The 20,396-nt window shown below is 30.2% G+C and overlaps 1 protein-coding gene and 1 pseudogene across 2 annotated transcripts; one reads left to right on the forward strand and one right to left on the reverse strand.

Annotated features, from left to right (window-relative positions):
* The first annotated feature begins 11,599 nt into the window (after positions 1–11,599).
* On the forward strand, positions 11,600–14,442 carry LOC111278940 (auxin-responsive protein IAA27-like). The gene is made up of 5 exons (XM_022865709.2): positions 11,600–12,357; positions 12,777–12,991; positions 13,175–13,316; positions 13,697–13,758; positions 14,016–14,442. The coding sequence occupies exons 1-5, from the start codon at positions 11,795–11,797 to the stop codon at positions 14,051–14,053; spliced, it is 1,020 nt and encodes a 339-aa protein (XP_022721444.1). The 5' UTR covers positions 11,600–11,794; the 3' UTR covers positions 14,054–14,442.
* A 432-nt stretch (positions 14,443–14,874) lies between these two features.
* LOC111278941 (uncharacterized) lies at positions 14,875–19,076 on the reverse strand (annotated as a pseudogene). The gene is made up of 4 exons (XR_016344032.1): positions 18,621–19,076; positions 16,824–17,268; positions 16,558–16,673; positions 14,875–15,524 (listed from the first exon to the last, which is right to left on the reverse strand). The product of XR_016344032.1 is annotated as an uncharacterized LOC111278941 (transcript).
* Between the last annotated feature and the right edge of the window lie 1,320 nt (positions 19,077–20,396).

Below are 20,396 nucleotides of genomic sequence, written 5' to 3' on the forward strand. Positions count from 1 at the left end.
CAAGATAGTCTCACTGGGCCTGCAGTAAGATGGTATGCTCAGTTGGATCGAAGTAAGATTTGCTCTTGAAATGACTTAGCTAGGGCTTTTCTAGTACAATACAAGCATTTTGAAGATATGGTGCCAGATAGGTTATCTTTACAGAACATGAAGAAAAAGTCAACTAAAACTTTCAAAGAATATGCACATAGATGGAGAGACTAGCAACTCAAGTACAACCACTCTTGTTAGAGAAAGAAATTACTATTTTGTTTGTCAATTTCTTGAACACTCCCTATTACGAAAAAATGATTGGAAATGTCTCTAAAAAATTTTTTGACATGATGATTTCTGGTGAAATTATAAAAAATGCAATCAAGAGTGGTAGGATTAAATTAAAAGATGCAATAGATGTTAAAAAGAGAAGTACATCGAAAAAGAATGAAAGAGAAGTACAAGTAGTCACAATAAAGGGACACCTATCCAATAGCTTCATTTGGTACAATCCATATCATTTTTATCAACCTCATCACCTTATCACAGGTAATATCTCTCATAACACATATTCTTACCAACCAAGCCTGCATTTGAGCTTTTCAATAAATTTTCATTTTCAAATGGCCACTCATGATCTTGTCCCTATACCTGAACCTACCATTCGACCAACAAAGAATTGAAAGAGACCAAGGAATGATTAACAAAAATTATCCATCCTTATTTCTTACCTTTTACCTTTACTAATAAAAGATTGGTATCTCACTCATGTGCCTCTAAAGACAACATCAAATCCATCTACAAGGAGTTATAATCCCAATGGCAAGTGTGATTATCATATGGGGGCAATCGATCACTTATCTGAAAAATATAAATAACTGAAAGAAAATATTGAAGATCTTATCAAGAAGGGTATTCTGACTCCAGAGATGATAAAATAATGAAAGTTGACTCTATCCAATTGTCAAATGTGAGGAGTTGAGATGAAGAGGGAGGTTTCGAGTTTTAAAAATCAAGATAGGATGATTTCTTTTTGAATCTTTTTACTATTTATGTATGACATGTGCATGGTGTCCTTAGGAACTACCTAACTTATTTTGAAAGAATTAAATGTTTTGGATCTTTTTTTTGAAATTTCTCTTTATGCATTTCTTTAAATAAAAAGTCCCACATAAGTAACTTTCAAAAATAAAAAATAAAAAAGGGTTTTCTTTTGCAATAAAGATGAAAGGATTCTTAAGAGAAATGGTGATTACTATTAGAAAAAAGCTCATCAAATACCTTCACACCTTTTCAAATACTTTCATGCCCCTAATCATTCAAATGATTGGACTCATCAACCATAATCCCTCAAAGAATATGAGTTTGAATTCATATTTTAAAAGACCAATAATCTTTTTTTGGGCAAAGAACAAAATAGGTTAATTTTGAAAGTTTGTTTTGAATTTTAAAAATCAAATACTCTTTTAAATTTTTAATTGGTAATTTAATGTGTGTCAAAATTTTGTTATGACCATAGACACAAAAATGCCTAAATTTTTTTTTTCTCTTAAGTAACATTTGTTTCATGTCTTAAGGCACATTGATTAACTAAAAAAAAAAAAGAATCCCTTTTTGCCTAAGACAATTTATTTCATACCTTTATACCTTTTTTTTTTTCACCAAGAAAATGCTAAAAAAATTTTGGAGCCCAAATAGCCTTTTTAAACTATACGATCGATCTTATAAGACTTGATCATCATTAGAGCCCTGAGTGAAAAAAAGATGGGAAATTTAAAAAATAAAACAAATATAAAAAAATAAAAAAAGACATATTCAATGATTTGCTCTTCTAACCAAGTGATCATGTTTGAAATGACGAATGACCATCTTCCTTTATCCTTTTCATACATAAAAATTATTCATTTGCTACATATTTAAACCTATTAAAATTTTTTTATTCTAAAATGAACTCTGACTAAGGATCATTTTTCAAATTGGGGGTAAAATAAGGATACCTTCAAGAGATCAACTTCAATTAAAATGTTTAGAGATGAAAGTTCGAGGTAAAAAGTGAAAAAGGCTTCAATTAGAGTCCTAAAAATTTAAGAGAGTGAACAGTTAAAGATGAAGTTGGGCATTTCCAAGAAAGAGCAAAGAAACCTTAAAGATAAGACTATGAAGCTTCAGCTAAAATTTCAAAATAAAACAAAACAAAATAAAACAAAACAAAAGAGAAAAAAAAAGGAAAAATATGTACCTTGAAAATGAGATTTCAGGGAAAAAAAAGGTGAATAAAGCTGTTGAAATTAAAACTAGATATTTTAAAAATGAAAAAAAAGAAAGCCAAAAAATGTTCCTCAAGATCCTTGGCCTAATTACCCTGAATAATATATATTTTTGAACCTATTTATCCATTCTTTCAAAACACCTAACCTCAGCCTACATTACATACCTTAAAATTTTTATTTTGATCAAATATGGACACTTGAATTGAAGAGCAATGTCCTTGAAGATTTGTATATACCTGTTATTTTGGTAAAATTTCACCAAGTTCTTCATTGATAAAAGATATAGCTCTAAGGTGAAAACCCCAAGAGGGCAGTTTAGAGCTGAAATCATTCTTAAGGCCCTAAAATGAATTTTAGAGTTTTAAGGTTCTATCCAGAATAAAAAACCTCGATGCAAAGCCTTTTAAAAGACCAATACCCATTAAAGACTTTCCATTTAAAAAAAAAAATCAGCCTCGTCCTTTTCTCAAATCTTGTTTGGAAAGTAATGGCTAGTTTTGACACATATTGAAATATCACATTTTCAATAAAAAAAGTGTTTTAAAAAATTATCTTTTTCATAAACCCAAGAAAAATCTTTACAACTTTTGTCGAGCTTTCCATGAGATATGTCCACCAGTGAAAGAATTGAATTATCAATTACCCTCCATCCACAAGTATTTTAAATAGTAATCATCAATTTCTAAGAGATTCAGAAGTCTTGAGTTTTAAATTTTTTCATTTGATTGTAAAGATACTTTATGTGGGGTAATTTTTTTATCACTTTTGAAAATTTTAGAGATTATTTGAGCATTTGTACATAAAACTAAGATCATTTTTTTCTTGAAAATGAAACATTGAAATTTTGAATAGAGATTTTTCAAAAAAGAGAAAGGCAAAAAAGGTCTTTGTATTTGCATTGCTTGCATCGTGAGAAAGACATTTGACTTGCAAACCAAAAAAAAAAAAAAAAAGACAATTGTAGTTGCCTTACTTGCTTGTGCATCATGAAAGAGACATTTGCATTTGCATCGCTTGCATCTGCATCATAAGAAAGACATTCGCATTTGCATCATTTGCATTTGCATTTGCATTTGTATAAGACATTTGCATTCACACCATACGAAGAATTTACATTTGCATCATAGCATTTGCATCCGAAGAAAAGGTATTTGTAGAGGCATTTACATGAAAAAAATATTGTCACTAGCATTGTAAAAAAGTCAAATGTATTGACATTAAGCATTCGTATTCTTGCGTTGGCATTAACATTTGCATTGACATTTCCATTAGCATCATTTGATAAGGATAGACATTGGTATCATGATTGCATTTATCAACGTTGTAAGTATCAAAAATAAAAAAAAAAAGGGAAAAGAAATATGAAAAAGAAAAAAAAGGCAAGTTTTTAAGATTTCAAAGCCTTTGTTTAAGAGGAACCAATTTCAATCAAGATTTCAAAGTCACTGTTTAGAAGGAACCTTATTCAAACAAGACCTTTAGAGTATAAAAAATCTTTGATAAGGCGAAAGACATGTTTAAAGAGATTTTAAAGTTTTTAAAATTACCTCTGATTCGTAGGAGCATCAAAGGCTTTGAGATTTGTAAAACCTCTAGGCGTAATCTCTAACACTTTCAGGCATAACTTTCAAGACCTTTGGGCAATAAATTTTTTTTTTTCAAAATTTTAAAGTTTCATTGCCTCTGATTAAGAGGAGCATTCAAAGATTTTGAAATTTGTAAGACTTTCGGGCGTAATCTCTAAAACCTCCAGACACAACTTCTAAGATTTTTGGGCAAAAGGTTTTTAAATTTTTAAAGTTTCATTGCCTCTGATTAGGAGGATCATTCAAAGATTTTAAGATTTGTAAAACCTCTGGACATAATTTCTAAGACCTCCGGGTAAAAGATTTTTAAAATTTTTAAAGTTTTAAAGTTTCATTACCTCTGATTAGGAGGAGCATTCAAAGATTTTTGAGATTTGTAAAACCTCCAGGCATAATCTCTAAGACCTTCGGGCAAAAGATTTTTAAATTTTTAAAGTTTCATTACCTCTAATTAAAAAAACATTCAAAGATTTTGAGATTTGTAAGACCTCCGGGCATAATTTCTAAAGCCTTCAAGCATAACTTTTAAGATTTTTGGGCAAAAGATTTTTAAATTTTCAAAGTTCACAAACCTCTGATTAGAGGAGCATTTAAAGATGTTGATATCTAAGACCTCCAGGCATGATTTTTAAGACTTTCGGGCATAATTTCGATTCGTAATGTTATCTCGATTGATTTTTTATTTTTGACTTACGGTGTTATCCTAGTCGATTCTGTAAGATCTCTGCACATAATTTTTAAGATCTTTGAGCATGATTTCTAAGACTTTTGGGCATAATCTCTAAGACTTTCGGGCATAATCTTTAAGACCTCTGGGCATAAATTTGATTCGCGGTATTGTCCCGATCGATTCTTTTATTTTTTGACTTGTGATGTTATCCCGGTCGATTCTATAAGACCTCTAAATATTATTTTTAAGACCTTCGAACATAATCTTTAAGATCTCCAGGCATAAATTCGATTCGCGATGTTGTCCCGATCGATCTTTTATTTGTTAACTTACGATGTTATCCCGGTCAATTCTGTAAGATCTTCGAGCATTATTTCTAAGACCTCCGTACATAATCTTTAAGACCTCTGGGCATAATTTTAATTCACGATGTTATCCTGATCGATTCTTCATTATTCGACTTATGGTGTTATCCTGATCAATTCTATAAGACCTTCGGGCACGATTTCTAAGACCTTCGAGCACCATCTTTAAGACTTACGGGCATAATTTCAATTTGCGATGTTGTTTCAATTGATTCTTTAATTTTGACTTGCGATGTTATCCCAGACGATTTTTTATTTCTCGACTTGAGTGTTATCTCGATTGATTTTTTATTTTTTGACTTACGGTGTCATCACAGTCGTTTTCTTTATCACTTGACTTGTGGTTAAAAAAAAATTTTTGAAAAATTCACGATTTGCTTTCAGACAAAATCGTTATCTTTTTCTTTATCTTACTCTTGATTCTCAGTAATGTGCAACGAGGAGTAGCTGTAGACACCAATTTTATCTAGGTCTATTATCTTCAATTCTTGTTTAGTATTATTAATAATAATTTTAATAACAATAATATTGGTTTAATTAAAATAAAAAATTAATTAATTAAAAATATAAAAATATAAAAAATATAAAAAAATAAAAAATATAAAAAAATAAAAAAAACAAACAAAAAAATGAGAAAGCAAAAGGGGCTATGGCAATGGTGTCGTGTACGGCACCACTGCCACCCCTGTCCTATCCCCTCACCAAAGCCCTATTCACCCCTGAACCACCACTGTTAACACCCCATTCCATGCCAAAAGCCCATCCCTGTCAATCCCACATTTCTACAAAACCAGATCTCTCCCAAGCATTTATTCCTCTTATCGAGCACCTATTTGGCCACTACTAGAATCCATATACAGAGAAAAACCCTAGCATCAGTCACCCAAACCCTAGAGCCTCTACCTACGTCCAAACACAAAAAAAAAAACCCCAGTTTCCATACCCCGAAACCCAAACTCCCCCAAACCCAAAAACCCAAGCATTATACACAAAATCCTTACCCATAAAAAAAAAATAGAAAACACAATCCTCCCCACAGGGAGGAACCTAGCGCCAAGCTACCTGTAAAAAAAAATCAAAATTAGTTTTGGTTAAAAAAAAAAGAGAAAACACCGAAGCTTCAAAGTTTGATCTACGCAGATCGAGACTGTTCTCGACGAAAAAAAGATCAGATCTGGGCTCAGGGGGAAAAGAGGAGTTTTATAGCAGTTTTTTTTTATTTTTCAGCCATCGAAAGAGACGGTCGACGGTGAGATGGGCAACGATCGACGTGATTGCCGGTGATCGACTTCTAGTAGTCAGCATCCTTCTGTTTTTTTTTTTTTTTTTGGTTGAGAGAAAACATAGAGTTTTTTTTTAAGAAGATGGGGAAATGAAGTAAAAAAAATGGTTTTATATAAAGGGGAAAAATCCAAAACGACGTTATTTGGACTAAGAGGATCCACTCGTCAACTCAGATTCAACCCGAGATCCATGTAACCTGACCCACGACCCACTTCAATTAGTCTTGAACCGGTCCAGACGAACCGTCAGTGAACCGGTCGAATCAATCTGAACCGCTGGAACGTCCAAACCACTAATTGAACCGTTGCATTGGTCAGATCGATCCAGACTAGTGTTGACCGGACTGTTGACCGGACTGTTGACCGGTCTAGTTCAAGTAAAACAAATTTTTTTTGAATTTTTTTATATTATTATTTTTATCATTTTGAGTATTTTTTTTTATATTTATGCATGATAAATTTTTAAATTTGTTAGAATAAATATTTAATTATTTTTAATAATAATAAAAATGAAAATAAAATAGGATAATAACTAAAAAAAACTAAAAATGCTTAAATAATAATAATAATAATCTAAAAAAATAGTAATAAAATTGAATATTATTTTTTATTTTATTTTTCCTTCCTAGATATTGGAGGGAATAAAAATGCACTTTTAAAAATAATTTCGCCAAGATGTTGAGGAATTATTATAAAAAAAAAATAAAAAAGGTATTAATTACTAAAAAAATGGTATAAAAAGGATAATAATAATAATAATAATTTGATAATAATAATAATAAATTATCTTTTTAATAATAAATTTTCATAAAAAAAAGAGAGATTTTTTTAATTAATTTTGAAAAATGATAAAAAAAATCGAATTTGTTCTGAAAATTCGCTTAGATATTATAGATTTTTAGAGATGTTCGCGTTTTCTTTAAACCCTTAAATCCAAAACCCTAAAATTGAAACCCCTAAAATCCAAAACCTTAAATCCAAATCCCTAGAATCCAAAACCCTAAAATTCAAACCTTTAAATTCAAAACTCTAAAATCCAAACCCCAAAACTTTCGAAACCTAAACCTAAATTTTCTAAACCCTAAAATCAAAACTCCAAACTTCAAACTTTAAAACCAAAACTCAAAAATCTCCAAATCTTAAAATCAAAACCTTAAACCTTTCATACCCTAAAATTCAAGCCCTAAAATCCAAACCCCTTAAGCCAAACCCTAAAACCCTTAAAACTCAAACCAAAACCCTAAAATCCGAATCTTTAAAATCTTGAAACCCTAACTTTTAAAACCTTTACCCAATACCTTACTCAAAACCATTCCAAAACTATAAGGAAACGTGTGAAAATCTCAAGTTGAGTAATTTGTTCTCGAATGTCGCCTAGATGATGGGGGTATTTAAGAAATTTTATTCCATTAAGTTTTTCAAATGGGTCCTTAATTCGCTTTAATAATGGAGTTAATAATTGATTAATAAAAACGTATACTAATAAAATGGGATCTTAAATATAAATAGTCGCACCTAAGCTCTGCTTAGATGTTTGAGAGTCAATGTGGTCTCATTATATTTATGAATCCATTTGTTTGTATTGCATAATATTCATTGACATACATACGTTATCATGTTATCATTAGCAATTATTTGCATTCTTTTGTCTTTAATTTTTATTTATTTATTTACCACTTGGTGATAAAATATTTTATAATAAAAAAGAATAATACATTTTTTAAAAATTTTGTGATATTATAGAATAAAATAAAATAAAAATAATATTCCCAAAGAAAATAATTCTTGATACTCTGCCTAGATGTTGGAGAGTCACCAATAATTATTTTCTGTAAATAGTGTTATTTCATTTTAAGAAAATATTGTATTAAATCTCACGTGAAAAAGAATTATCTTAAATTCTACCTAGATATTTAAGAATTTTAAGATAATTCTTTAACTTAAAGATTTTTTCAATATTTATAAATAAAAAATTTTAGCAAAAAAAAAAATTTTTTTAAACGAAGGGAATTAATATTAAATTTTAAGTCAAAACCATTTTATTCAATACTGAAAATAGCGCATGATTAAATTGTACCGATTTATGGGCGTTGTGGGGATGCTAATCCTTCTTCACACGTAACTAACTCTCGGATTCAACCTGATTTTCGTAGACCAAAATTTATTTTGTTGATAAATTTTAAATACGCTTTTATAGTTTTATTAAAAAGATAAATTTTTTGGTAGTCAATCACATCCTAACAAAAATTGATGATGATTCTCTTTTTATTTTTTTTAATTTTAAAATACTTTATATCTGGTGGTGTCAAAATCATTACAATAATGATATAATAAATGTATATCTTAATTTATTTATAAATATAATTTTAAAATTTTATTAATTAAAAAAATAATTGTTGAAAAACACATTCAATTCGTAGCCATACAAATCCAAAATTCGACAATTGGCTGCCATCACCTGCTCGAAATGTCAATAAAATTTACCCGAAAGCTTTCCTCAACCTCTCCTAAAGATCCGTCAACTTAAATTTTTCAAAAAAAAATATTTTTTATAAAAAAATTTCTAATCTTAAAAACTTAGATCTACCGTCACCAATACTTTCGATGATTGCCAAACTTTTTTTTTTGTTTTTTGCCTTCTCGCTCTTCCTTAGATTTACAAAAGTTAAGTAAAAGGGTAATTCAAGGCAACTGCTAATGAACCGAAAAACTTGTTAAAATCAGTACTTTTAGAAAACATTCATGTAATATTGAAAGAAGAATTATGTAACTTGATTCGAGTTTCCCCCACGACAGTGATGAGTGATGAGATTAGGTTAGCCACTTAGTTCGGGCAAGCCCCAAGTTGAAGGGTTTTTTATTTTTTTTAACTCCGGTTTCACCAATGACCCACGATTTGGCAAATGATCCTTTTTAGTAAATTTATTAATTTTAAATACGACTTAATTATGTAACATAAAATAATATAAAAATAATAATTTAATAATATAAATTTAACGAAAATAAAAATTTTTTTCATACTCACAAGTTAAATAAATTTTATATATAAAATAAAAATAATATAAATACATTAATTAACACATCTACTGCTTAGGATTTTAAACTGACAAAATTACAGCAAATTGATTGTTCCATGACAACTTTCCAACAAAAATTTCAAGACATTTTGTTATTATTATTATTTTAGTTATATCTTGTCCCCTTCAGGATTGCAAATGCAGAGAATAAAATCTGTTGAAAAAAAATCTGTCCTCCACTCCACAAAAGGAATAGTTTTTTTTTTTTTTTTAATCATCACCGTCACAGGTCTGAAAAATATATTTTGTCACGGTGCTTCATTTTCAACTCTTGACAGGCTCAGTTCTTCATCTTCCTTCTCGTGCTACCCCTTTCCCCCGCATCTTGCACGGAGCTGCCTGTCCGGCCCCTGCCCCGGCTCTCCTCCTGCTTCTTTCTTCCTCTTTTTTTTTTTTATTATTATTTTTTATTGCTGCCTTAACTTTTCTCTTTTAATATAGTACCCAAAAGAAAATTCTAGTACTAATTTTTTTTATATTGTTTCATTTCTTCGTTTTCTTTGAAAATTTTGTATTCAACTTATATCTTACATGGAAAATATAGAGATAGTGTATTAATAATTTTGTGATTTGTTAATAAAATATTTGATTTTTAATTACAATTATCAAATTTTTTATGCAAAAAATTCATAATCAAACTTGTTAAATATATATATTAAAATAATTATATAAATCAATTCAATTAATTTTAAAATTATGATGATAAAAATTTTATTTATAATAAATTCAAATATAAAAAACAATAACGTCAAATACATATTCACATGTATTCATTTAATTTTTTTTTTGCCTAAAAATATTTCACTATTATTTTTTGTCATTTGCTAACATGCACCATTTAATTGGGTATAAGTTAGCATGATAAGTTCCAAAAAAAAGCTAAGTGTAGCGGTCGTAAAAAAATTAGTGAGAAGAACAGTGTGATGTTGAGAAATGCAAAACGTCGTTTTGTATCTGTCCTATGAATGTATATTTAATTATTAAAATCTTGCTTTGAGATCAAACTTTGAAAAGATTTTTACATTTGCTAGGTTACCGGGGACTGCTACAAAGTTGATGCAAAAAAACAACAAAACCCAAATTGAATTACATTTCATTTACTACAATGAACAAAGATTGTTTTAATTTGGTGAACAAATAATTCCTGTCACAGTTTCATTAATCAACCTTTTCATTAATCAAAGTGATTAAGCAACTTTCATTAAATATCTTTAACAATTTGTTTGCAACTTTCTTTGTGAAGAAGAATATAAAATAAAAAAACAAAGTTAGGGCAAATTTTTTCTTGTTAAATTTGATAATTCATGTATTTATATCATATTTATTTTTATATAAATATATATTTTTTATTTTGTTAAATTTATATATATTTTTTAAAATTATAAACTATACCATTTTCATTTTTTTGGTAAAATTGTTAAAAAGTATTTGAAAAAAAAAAAAAAAATTATTTAAATCTTTTATAATTTTTTATAATTAATCAAATTTTGATTTTTTTATTTCTAATTAGTTGAACTCTTAAGTATTTATTTTTATCTAATTAAACCCTTAAATATTTATTTTTATTTCAATTGAACTCTCGAATAGAGAAAAATTAGTATTAATCAATTTTTGTTTACTTGATCGATAAAAATAGATATTTGAGAGATCAATCGATTGCAATAAAATATAAAAATATAAAAAATTTTTTAATTTTTTTTAAATTATCAAGTGTACTTTTTATCTTTAAATTCATGGTAACTATATCATATTTCAAAATCCATACTTTATCTATATTTAGAAAACAAAATATGTGTATATTTTGTCTTAGGTCATATTTGATATATATAATTATTGATAAAATAAAATGTTAATTATTTTTTATTATATTTAATTTGTATCTAAAGAATGTGATAAGGATTACAAGAAACGTTAATACATTCTTGTTATAAGATTATTCAATTCTTTTCAAATAAAGAAAATTATTTTTTATTCATGAGATTAAATTTATATATCTAATTATATCCTTAAAAATAATATAAATAATTTAAATTATATAAATTTTGAAAAATAATAATTTAAAAAAATAAATAAAATTATCTTATCTTAATCCTTATATACATCAAATATAATATTATTTAATTTAATCATATTCATAATATCATTTTATCTTATCATACAATAATTATATACCAAATATGATCATAATTAACTAAATTCTAAATAAAAATGTTAAATTGATGCTGTAATATTTTTCCCTTACAAAAACAAATATATTGCTTAAATTCAAAAAGGAAATTTTATGATCGAGTTTTATTCTGTTTCCTTTTGCCATGGTAAAGAAGAATTTAGAAAAAAAAAAAAAGAAAAAAGAAAAAAAATTATAATACTAAGTAAAGCAGGTGTAGAAAGGCCAAAGGAGTTTCTTTTTCTGCTTCATAAAAAAACCAGCTCTCCCCAGAGCCTAACCAGACTGCTTCTTTGATCTCTCTCTCTTCTCACATTAGCCTTCTGCTACTTCTTCATCTTCTTCTTCATTTTGCTTGTTGTATATATTTAAGAAAAGAAGCTCTCCAAAGTTTTAAACTTTGATGTCTACACCTTTAGAACATGATTACATAGGATTAACAGAGTCTTCTTCTATGGAAAGAAGCTCTGAGAAGATATCTTCTTCTTCTTCCTCCTCTTTTAGTCACTCCATTGAAGAAAAAACTAGAAAAACTATCAATAATACTTCTCTCAATCTCAAAGAAACTGAGCTGAGGCTTGGTTTACCAGGTTCTCAGTTTCCTGAGAGAAAAGTCTCTCTTTTTGGCAAAGATTTGGAGAGTAATGATAAAAGTAATGGTTTTTCTGTTAGCCCTTTGAAGAACTTGGTGTCTGGAGCTAAAAGGGGTTTCTCACATGCCATCAATGGGTCTAATGGAAAATGGGTCCCTATGAATGGTAAATCTGATGTTGAGTTGGCTAAAGGTGCTACCTTCACCTCTCCTAGAAGTGGCTTGGAGAGCAAGAGCAATTCCCAGCAAGTAAGGGTATCTGTACCTGCCATGAAAGAGGTTGGTGGTACTGTTACCCAGTCTCCAAAGCAAGTTCAAGATAAGCAGAATCTTGTTCCTCCTGCAAACGAGCATGCTTGTGCTCCTGTTGCAAAGTATGTTTAACTTCAAACTTCTTTTTTATTTTTTTTGGCTTCTTTACATTTGTTGAGATGGTTTTGATTTTCTGTTATCTGCTTTATCTGTTGTGTTCCTTAACGATAGATTTTAGCCATTGTAGCTTAAAAACGTTTTCTTTATGCTGTTGATGGCACCACAATTTTTTAGACAATGTCAAGCTTGCATCTGATTGTCCATATTTAAATCCTATTCTCTTTCATTTGGCAGTTTGTCTGAAAAGTCCATGAAGCAGAGGGCCTTTTTCTTAGAGTTTTCGAGCTCTGCATCCTTCTAAATTTCATCGCTTATTTCTCTAATTGTTGGGAATTTGGATCTCTTTGGCCTATTTTTACTTGTATAACAGCAGGTTAGTGTATAATTTTACATCAATTATTGAGCAAGATTTCTTTAACAGGGCACAGGTTGTAGGATGGCCACCAATTCGTTCATTCCGGAAGAATACCATGGCCTCTAATTTGGTAAAGAACAGCGATGACGCTGCCGGTTGCCTCTATGTAAAGGTGAGCATGGATGGAGCACCATACCTGAGGAAGGTTGACCTCAAGACCTTCAAAAACTATATGGAACTGTCATCAGCTTTGGAGAAGATGTTCAGCTGTTTTACAATTGGTATACTTGGCCTATCTCTCACACATACATAGCTCTACTCTATCCAATTATCCAATTCACATTATAAATGTGGGATCCATCCGGACCTTACACAATTCTAAATTATGATTGGTTAATTGTAGTACAATGATTTTAAGTGATATGCCTCCGTATTAACTGTGTGTATGGATGACTGTGATTCAGGGCAGTGCAGTTCCCATGGGCTACCCATGCGAGATGGTATCAGTGAGAGTCGTTTGATGGACCTTATCCACGGATCAGAGTACATGATGACATATGAAGACAAAGACGGTGATTGGATGCTTGTCGGCGATGTTCCATGGGAGTAAGTGCTTTTCCTCCTGGATAACACTTTATATATTCTTTTCAAAATCTTGATAATTCTTGGTGGGGTGTGGTTTTTATGCTAAACCGTGTAATTTGCAAAGCGTCAAGGCAATAGACTTAAATTATCAACAGTCGTTTCCTGTTTATGATCGTTAAGAGTTAATATCAATGTTGATTGGAAAGATCCAGAGGCAATGAAAATTAAAAAATGGCCTCGGCATTGTTACGCGACTTGACATTGCAATGTATCACTTTTTATAAAATAAAGCCTAATTGATTTATGTTCCTGCAATCTGATCTCTTGCAACTGTTTATCATCTTACTGTATTTATTCATTATGATGATAGGTTCCCTTATCTTGTTATCTTTGTTACTCAGGATGTTCACTGATTCGTGTATGAGAATAAGGATAATGAAAGGTTCAGAGGCAATTGGACTAGGTATTCGGTATTCCCTTATTAAATAAAATTCATCATAGTTTGGCATTCTTTTCCTTAATCATCAGTCCAACTTTAACATCTTTGAGCAGAAATGCCAACTATTCGATTACATTCTCTTTTTTTTTTTCCCCCAATTTTAGTTAAAATTTATAGGCAAAGAGTTATCTTGCTTTAAATTTTGTGCACGTATTTTATTTCCTTGAGTGTTATATTCAAATCATCCTGATATTTGAGTGAGTCCATTTGACTGCTTGCAGCTCCAAGGGCCATGGTGAAATGCAAGAACCAGAATTAATGCAAAAGCATCTTGAAGACCAAAAAGAAAGGAAGCCTTCAGAACTCCAGAATTTTAAGGATGATCAGTAGAGCACTTTACTCAAGAATTATATATATGTTTTCAGATATCATAAGGTTGATGTATTTAGTGGAATTTAGAGAAAAAAAAAAAAGCTTCTATCGGACGGATGATGGCATTGGAGACATATCCAATTATTTAAGGTTGTCTGGTTTACATGTCTTCTTTTATCTTTTTCTCCGTTTGTGTATTTTCTATACTGTGTAAATGGATGATTCCTCGCAGATTGCCAATCTGTTTCTCTTTCTAATCAATCAGACAAAAAATAGAAAAGGCAAAAAAAAAAAAAAAAAAAAAAAACCATTGATTTGTTGCCCTTAATCCCGTCATTTCAAACTATGCATTCTGATTAGAACAAACGCAGAAGTGTACCCTGTTTGAGATATTTTCTTTATGGATTACTGATTAGTCAGGAACTTGCTTGATTGTTTCATGCTACTTTGGCACTATTTCTTCATAATTAGGGTTATAACACGAATCAGCGGATTTTTGCTTCTATAAATACATGAATTAATGGTATCTTTTGGGCAGAATTCAAGTTCGAAGCATGGAAGCAATTTTTGAAGCAGGAGATGCTCTCTCTGTGTGGACCAACTCTGAGATACTAACTGTTGTCATTGGACCACAAATTTATTGAAGCTGATCAGCTCTTAACTGTAATTTTTATAAATGAACAATAAAAGATACTCTGTTTTACATAAAAAAATTAATTAAGTTAGTGAATTCAAGTAAATCAACAAAATTAATTCACCGAGCCCAGCTTTTCCAAATGAAGATCACTATATTGTTTTTTTGGATAGGAAGTGGAAAACATTGACGGTCACATCAGTAAATTACATTGGAAAGACATCATAGGGTATGATCCTAAAAATTGGATATAACGTTTTTTAAATTAACTAGAAAACAATCTGAACTTGCTATGAGGAAATGAAAAATATTGACACAAGTTTCATCCAGTGAAGTTAAACCAGATCTGATCATGGATGATTTCACGATTCTGGTTTGGAAATTTGCAGATACACCATCTGCGTATATCCATTAAATACAGATCTCTCAAGCCTGCCTAAACCAAGCCGCTGAAACAAGCCATACCTGCCATCTTCGACAATAGGAGTAGGTGCACGAGCAGGATCATAACGAATTTGGTGGGTGAGGGATGGACCAGCCACGGGTGGCAGCTCCCAATAAACATCAAGAATTGATTCAACAAACCTGCTATTTTGAAAATGTTCATTGTAAGAGATGGCAGACTTATTGTGGTTAAAGTTATCCCGCATCCCCCCTCTAACACCCCACCATGCTTCTTGTGGCCCACAAAGTTCATCTATATCCACAGCCTTCTCCCAGAATTTCTTTCTTTTTGATCTAATCCTGGCTTCATCACTATCCCTAAAGCAGCTATGGCCACCTCCTGAATGAACAAAGCTCACAATTAGGTAAAGAAACGAAAACAGCCTCAGAAAAGAAAGATTCAAACATACCATAGTTTATATTAAAATTTATGCATAAACTATCATTGCACTTAGTAAACTACATAAGGAACTCAAAATCGAGTTTTAAAGAGAAATACCAAGACCCACAAAATGATAGAATTCCTCAAGATACAACCTGAAATCTTTTCTTTGTTGTAGCAAGAGATCATATTCATAAATAATTTACCCCTTAACTATCATCTAACTGCAAGCAACAACAAAATAAAATAATATACAAAGCTACCGATAGAAATAAAGTCATATGAGAAAAACCAGAATATGAGGTCTTGTTACTCTTAAAAGAGTAATCATAACTTTTAAGACCCCAGTCTTTTTAACTTATGAACTGATATAAGGAAAACTTCATTTTAGCTTTATTGAAGTATAACTAATCTTATTTTCAGTTTACATATGTTTTGACTGGCATGGATTCAATAGTGATAAACTTGCAGAAAAGCAAATTAGAACCAATCAAGAGATAACAGCCTCACTACAGCATTGAACCCTCTAGTCTGGTCTGGCAATGAATGATAATTCACTGCATAGTTAGAACTCACAATGCAATTGTTGGTTAAGCAGCAGTTTGAAGAATGAGAAGAAGAACAAAAAGGACTTGCATTAGAAATGCTTGCACATTTAGGAGGAGAAGCGATAATAACAAAGGCCAAAATCAGGGAAAGCCATTCAATTATTTAATCGCGTGACAAAGACAATGATGACACATTCTAAAGATTTATATGATTTATGGAGAAAATAGGTATTCAAACTCATAGAATTCCTAATCAGATATCCACTGATGATCTTACTGAAGGCACGGCAAATAAGGGGAGCACAAGAAAGAAAATCATGGATATAAATTACAGACAAAATGACAGAAGATAAAAGTGGATATGGGCCAAAGTGTAGCAAATGAGAGGATACTCAGAAACTGAGAAAGGAAAAAAAGGAAAAAAAAGTTGTGGGAGCATCTACCTCTTATGTAGAACTGGTCACATATCTGTCTCAATCAATAATGATCTCCCGTCCCCGTATCATAATTGTCTTCAAAAACTAGATGGTGAAAGCCAGCTTTCAATGCCTGCTTTAGCCTGTTCATGAAAGCACATCCCAACAATAAGCACAATAAACTCAAAACCATAAAGGAAAAAACCGAGACATTAAGTAGCCTTAAACAAGCACAAGTAAAATCTAAAACTTATTAAAGGAGAAGATCACCAATACTTAGATGCATTAAGTACCTTTTCAATTCATTTTGATGGTCATCAAAGAAGACAAGAACCTGATTAATATCAGAAATTCCATGTTTCTTCAGCACCCTCTTCCAATCAACACTTCCATAATCCACAAAATCTTTTCCAGCAAAGTATGTGCAAATTCCATCAACATAAGCAGGCCCTTTTTTCAAGTACTTCTCAGGATGCCGGGGTGTGAGTGAGATAATTGGTGCATCAGGCACTGCTTGCCGCAGAACCCAAGTGGAATGCCCCTTGAACGCACCACTCTCAATCATTATATCTGGTTTTAGCCACCGGGCAATGAACCAGAGCCCAAAGCTGTGGTCAAAACCCATCCCATGCATGTTGTTTTTGATTGGACGCGTTTCATATATTGGTACAAACTCCTCCAGGCCCTTGATTAAATCTTTGGATGTCCATTCAACTGTTTTTCCATGTTTCGATCTGCCTTTTGCCAAGGATATGAATTAAATGGGTGCAAACCATGAGAGTTATGATTTAAGACTTTAGCATGAAAAATAAATAAGTAAATAAAAAATCCAATCAAGTATGATATTCAACAAATAAGTCAATTTTTAACATCATAAACTTCCACAAAAACAAGCAAAGAACCATAATGTAGTTTGTAACAACAAGAGGTGAAATATTGATAAAATGCAAATGGCCTAAGGATGTCAATGGGTAGGGTATGAGGAGGATAGAGCATTTCCCAACCCATCTCTAGATTTTTCTATTATACCCATCCCTGTACTCATACCCAACAAGTATTTTAAATTTATTCCCACCCTCATCCCTGCGGATATTTAATGCGTATGGGTAATCCCCATACCCATAGCTTTTTAAAAAAATAAAAACCAAAATTTAGTTTTTTAGCTTTTTTAATTTTTATCTTATATTTTAAAGTAATTTTTTATAAATATATATTAATATATATTTTTCAATAAAAATATATTAATTCTAATTAATCTAAAATAATAATTTATATTCTTTAATAAAAAATTTATTTACTAAATATATATAAGTATATGTGTAGGATATGGGTATGGGTACAAGGCAGGTGTTATATTTCCTGTTCCCATCCCAATATACCCAATAAAAATTTAAAATCATACTCATCTCCATCTCTATATACACGATATAATACCCATCTCCATACCCACAATATAATACCCATCTCCATTTGGGTAAAAAGTCGGATTCTCCATTGGGTATGGGTAAGATTGACATCTCTAAAACAACCTTGATTTGACATGAACAATAGAAACTCATACTGTATAACAATTGACCAGGAGGAAATCTAAGATTAGTTATTGACAAGCGCCACCGAACAAGAATCAATAAAGAAGGTTGAACATGGAACCACAGCTTCCTATTAACTAAATAAAGATTTAAGAGCCAATTAGGCAAATTTCAAATTGATTGTTGCATGACTAATTATTTAGGAAAACACCCAACATTTCTATTTAAGTTCTAATAAATGCATCAAAAATCGAAGATCTAATAGTACGTTCAAATTATTTAGTTATCTAATTGCACTCGAAAAGAATAGTTCCAATATTCTAATCACTTTGACAAACAAATAAACGTTTGATCTAATCACCAATTAGGGTTCTAATAATCAAGAGAAAATAGTGACAGCATAGCTTAATAACGAAAGAATGAAGCAAAGCAAGTAAATTTATCATAAATGTGCAACGAAACGGCGCCGCATCATGAAAATGAAGGAAAATAAAAATAAAGAAATAAAGAAAGTGGCGGATCCGATCGAGAAACCCAAAAAATCATAAAAACAAAACTTACACCAAGGAACGCCGAGGGATCCGAAATCAGAGTCCAGCCCATCGAGACCGAATAAACTGGAACGAGAAGTCGGGTCATAAGACGAAACGCAAACGAAGGAGCGAGAGTTGAGCATCAAAGAGAAAAGCATGAAAGCGCTCAAAAGAAGGCAGAGAGAGAGGCAAAGACACGGCGACTTGACGAGTCCCAAGGGAGAAATATAATTGTTGGCCAAGAGATAGAGTCGTGGTTTCTTGGTTTTGGACTCGTCAGCGAGTAAGTTGTCGGATTCCGTATCGGAAGAGACGGCGGAGGACGCGCTCGTGGAGGGGAAGTCGAAGTCGGAGTGGGGCTGAGAGCGGCGGGAGGAGACGGCTCGGTCCAGCATTTTGGTTGGGGTTTTGGGAGAGTGAGAGTGGGGATCGAAGTGCCGCGTACTCACATTTGGGAAGTAAAAAAAACTGCTAATCTGGACGTCGTGGGGCTATCTCCCGGTCATTTAGCATTTAATAAACTTTTTTATTAATATCAATTTTCATTAATCAAAAAGCTTTTCAACAGTCGAACGCTTATTTTATTTGGTTAATATGATATTTTTTAGAATTAACATCTAATAAAAAGAAAATTCAAATCTCATCAAGAAATTAAAAGTTCAAATCCCATCTATAATTTTTTGAGGCGTTTGATTTAGAGAAAAGCTAAATTTTCTCTCAAAATCTTGTTTTTTGTAATTTAATTCTCAGGTTTTATTCATAGCATCTCATTCTTGATAATATTTTAAAATTTTCAATAGTATCCAAATATTTTAGAGTAAAAAACTTACTTTTTTTTGTAATTTTTTAAAATTCAAAAATAAAATTTAATTTTATCCTACATTTAACTTCAATAATAATTTTTTATCTATTTTATCTTTAAAATTCAATATAATTATTTAATAAATTGAGATCCATTCTAATACAAAAATGGACATTCATGGTTATACAATTGAGTAAAGGTGCAATCTTAGCAATAAGATTGAACATCTTGCACACCATTAAATACGTAATATATTAGATATAAAAATATCATTTTTTAAAAAAAACAAACGTAATAGATGTTATAAAATTTATATTTTTGAATTTTTTATTTTAAAAAGTATTATATTTTTTTATATATGAAACAAAATATATCAATTAAAATAATAATAAAATAAAAAATATATTTTTATATAAAGGATGTTTATTATATTATAAACGTATTAATTGATATAATATTATAAACATAGTTTTAATTGTGTTTTTAACAAAAAAAAAAAAGTAATATTTGCTAACAAATACTTAGTTTCTTTAATAAAAAACGTAATATTTAAATGTCATGTTACAATAAAAACGTTGAAGAGACAAATTTACTTGTATCAGACAATGACATGATAGTTTACATGATAATTTATTTTTATTACATGACAGTTTATTTTTACTAGATAATGACATGAATTTATTTTTAATAAAAAAATTATGTTTTAATTTTAGAAACATAATTTTTATTTTTCAATTACAGAACACGTATCTACTTTCATAAATTTTATCTTTGTAAATTTTTTTTTTATTCAAAGATTACATTTATACTTTTAAAAATATAATCTTTGTAAAATTTATTTATTTTAATCAAAGATTACGTTTCAAATTTCATGAATATAATCTTTGTAAGTTTTTTTAAAAAATAAAAAACTAAGATCTTAATTTATTATATATATTTTTTGTTCGTAATAAATTAATTTTTAATATTATAAAAATAAAAAAAATTTTATTTTAATTTTTT

This window comes from Durio zibethinus, chromosome 8, assembly GCF_047325235.1.
Source record: "Durio zibethinus cultivar Kanyao isolate XHJ-2024 chromosome 8, ASM4732523v1, whole genome shotgun sequence".
NCBI lineage: Eukaryota > Viridiplantae > Streptophyta > Magnoliopsida > Malvales > Malvaceae > Durio > Durio zibethinus.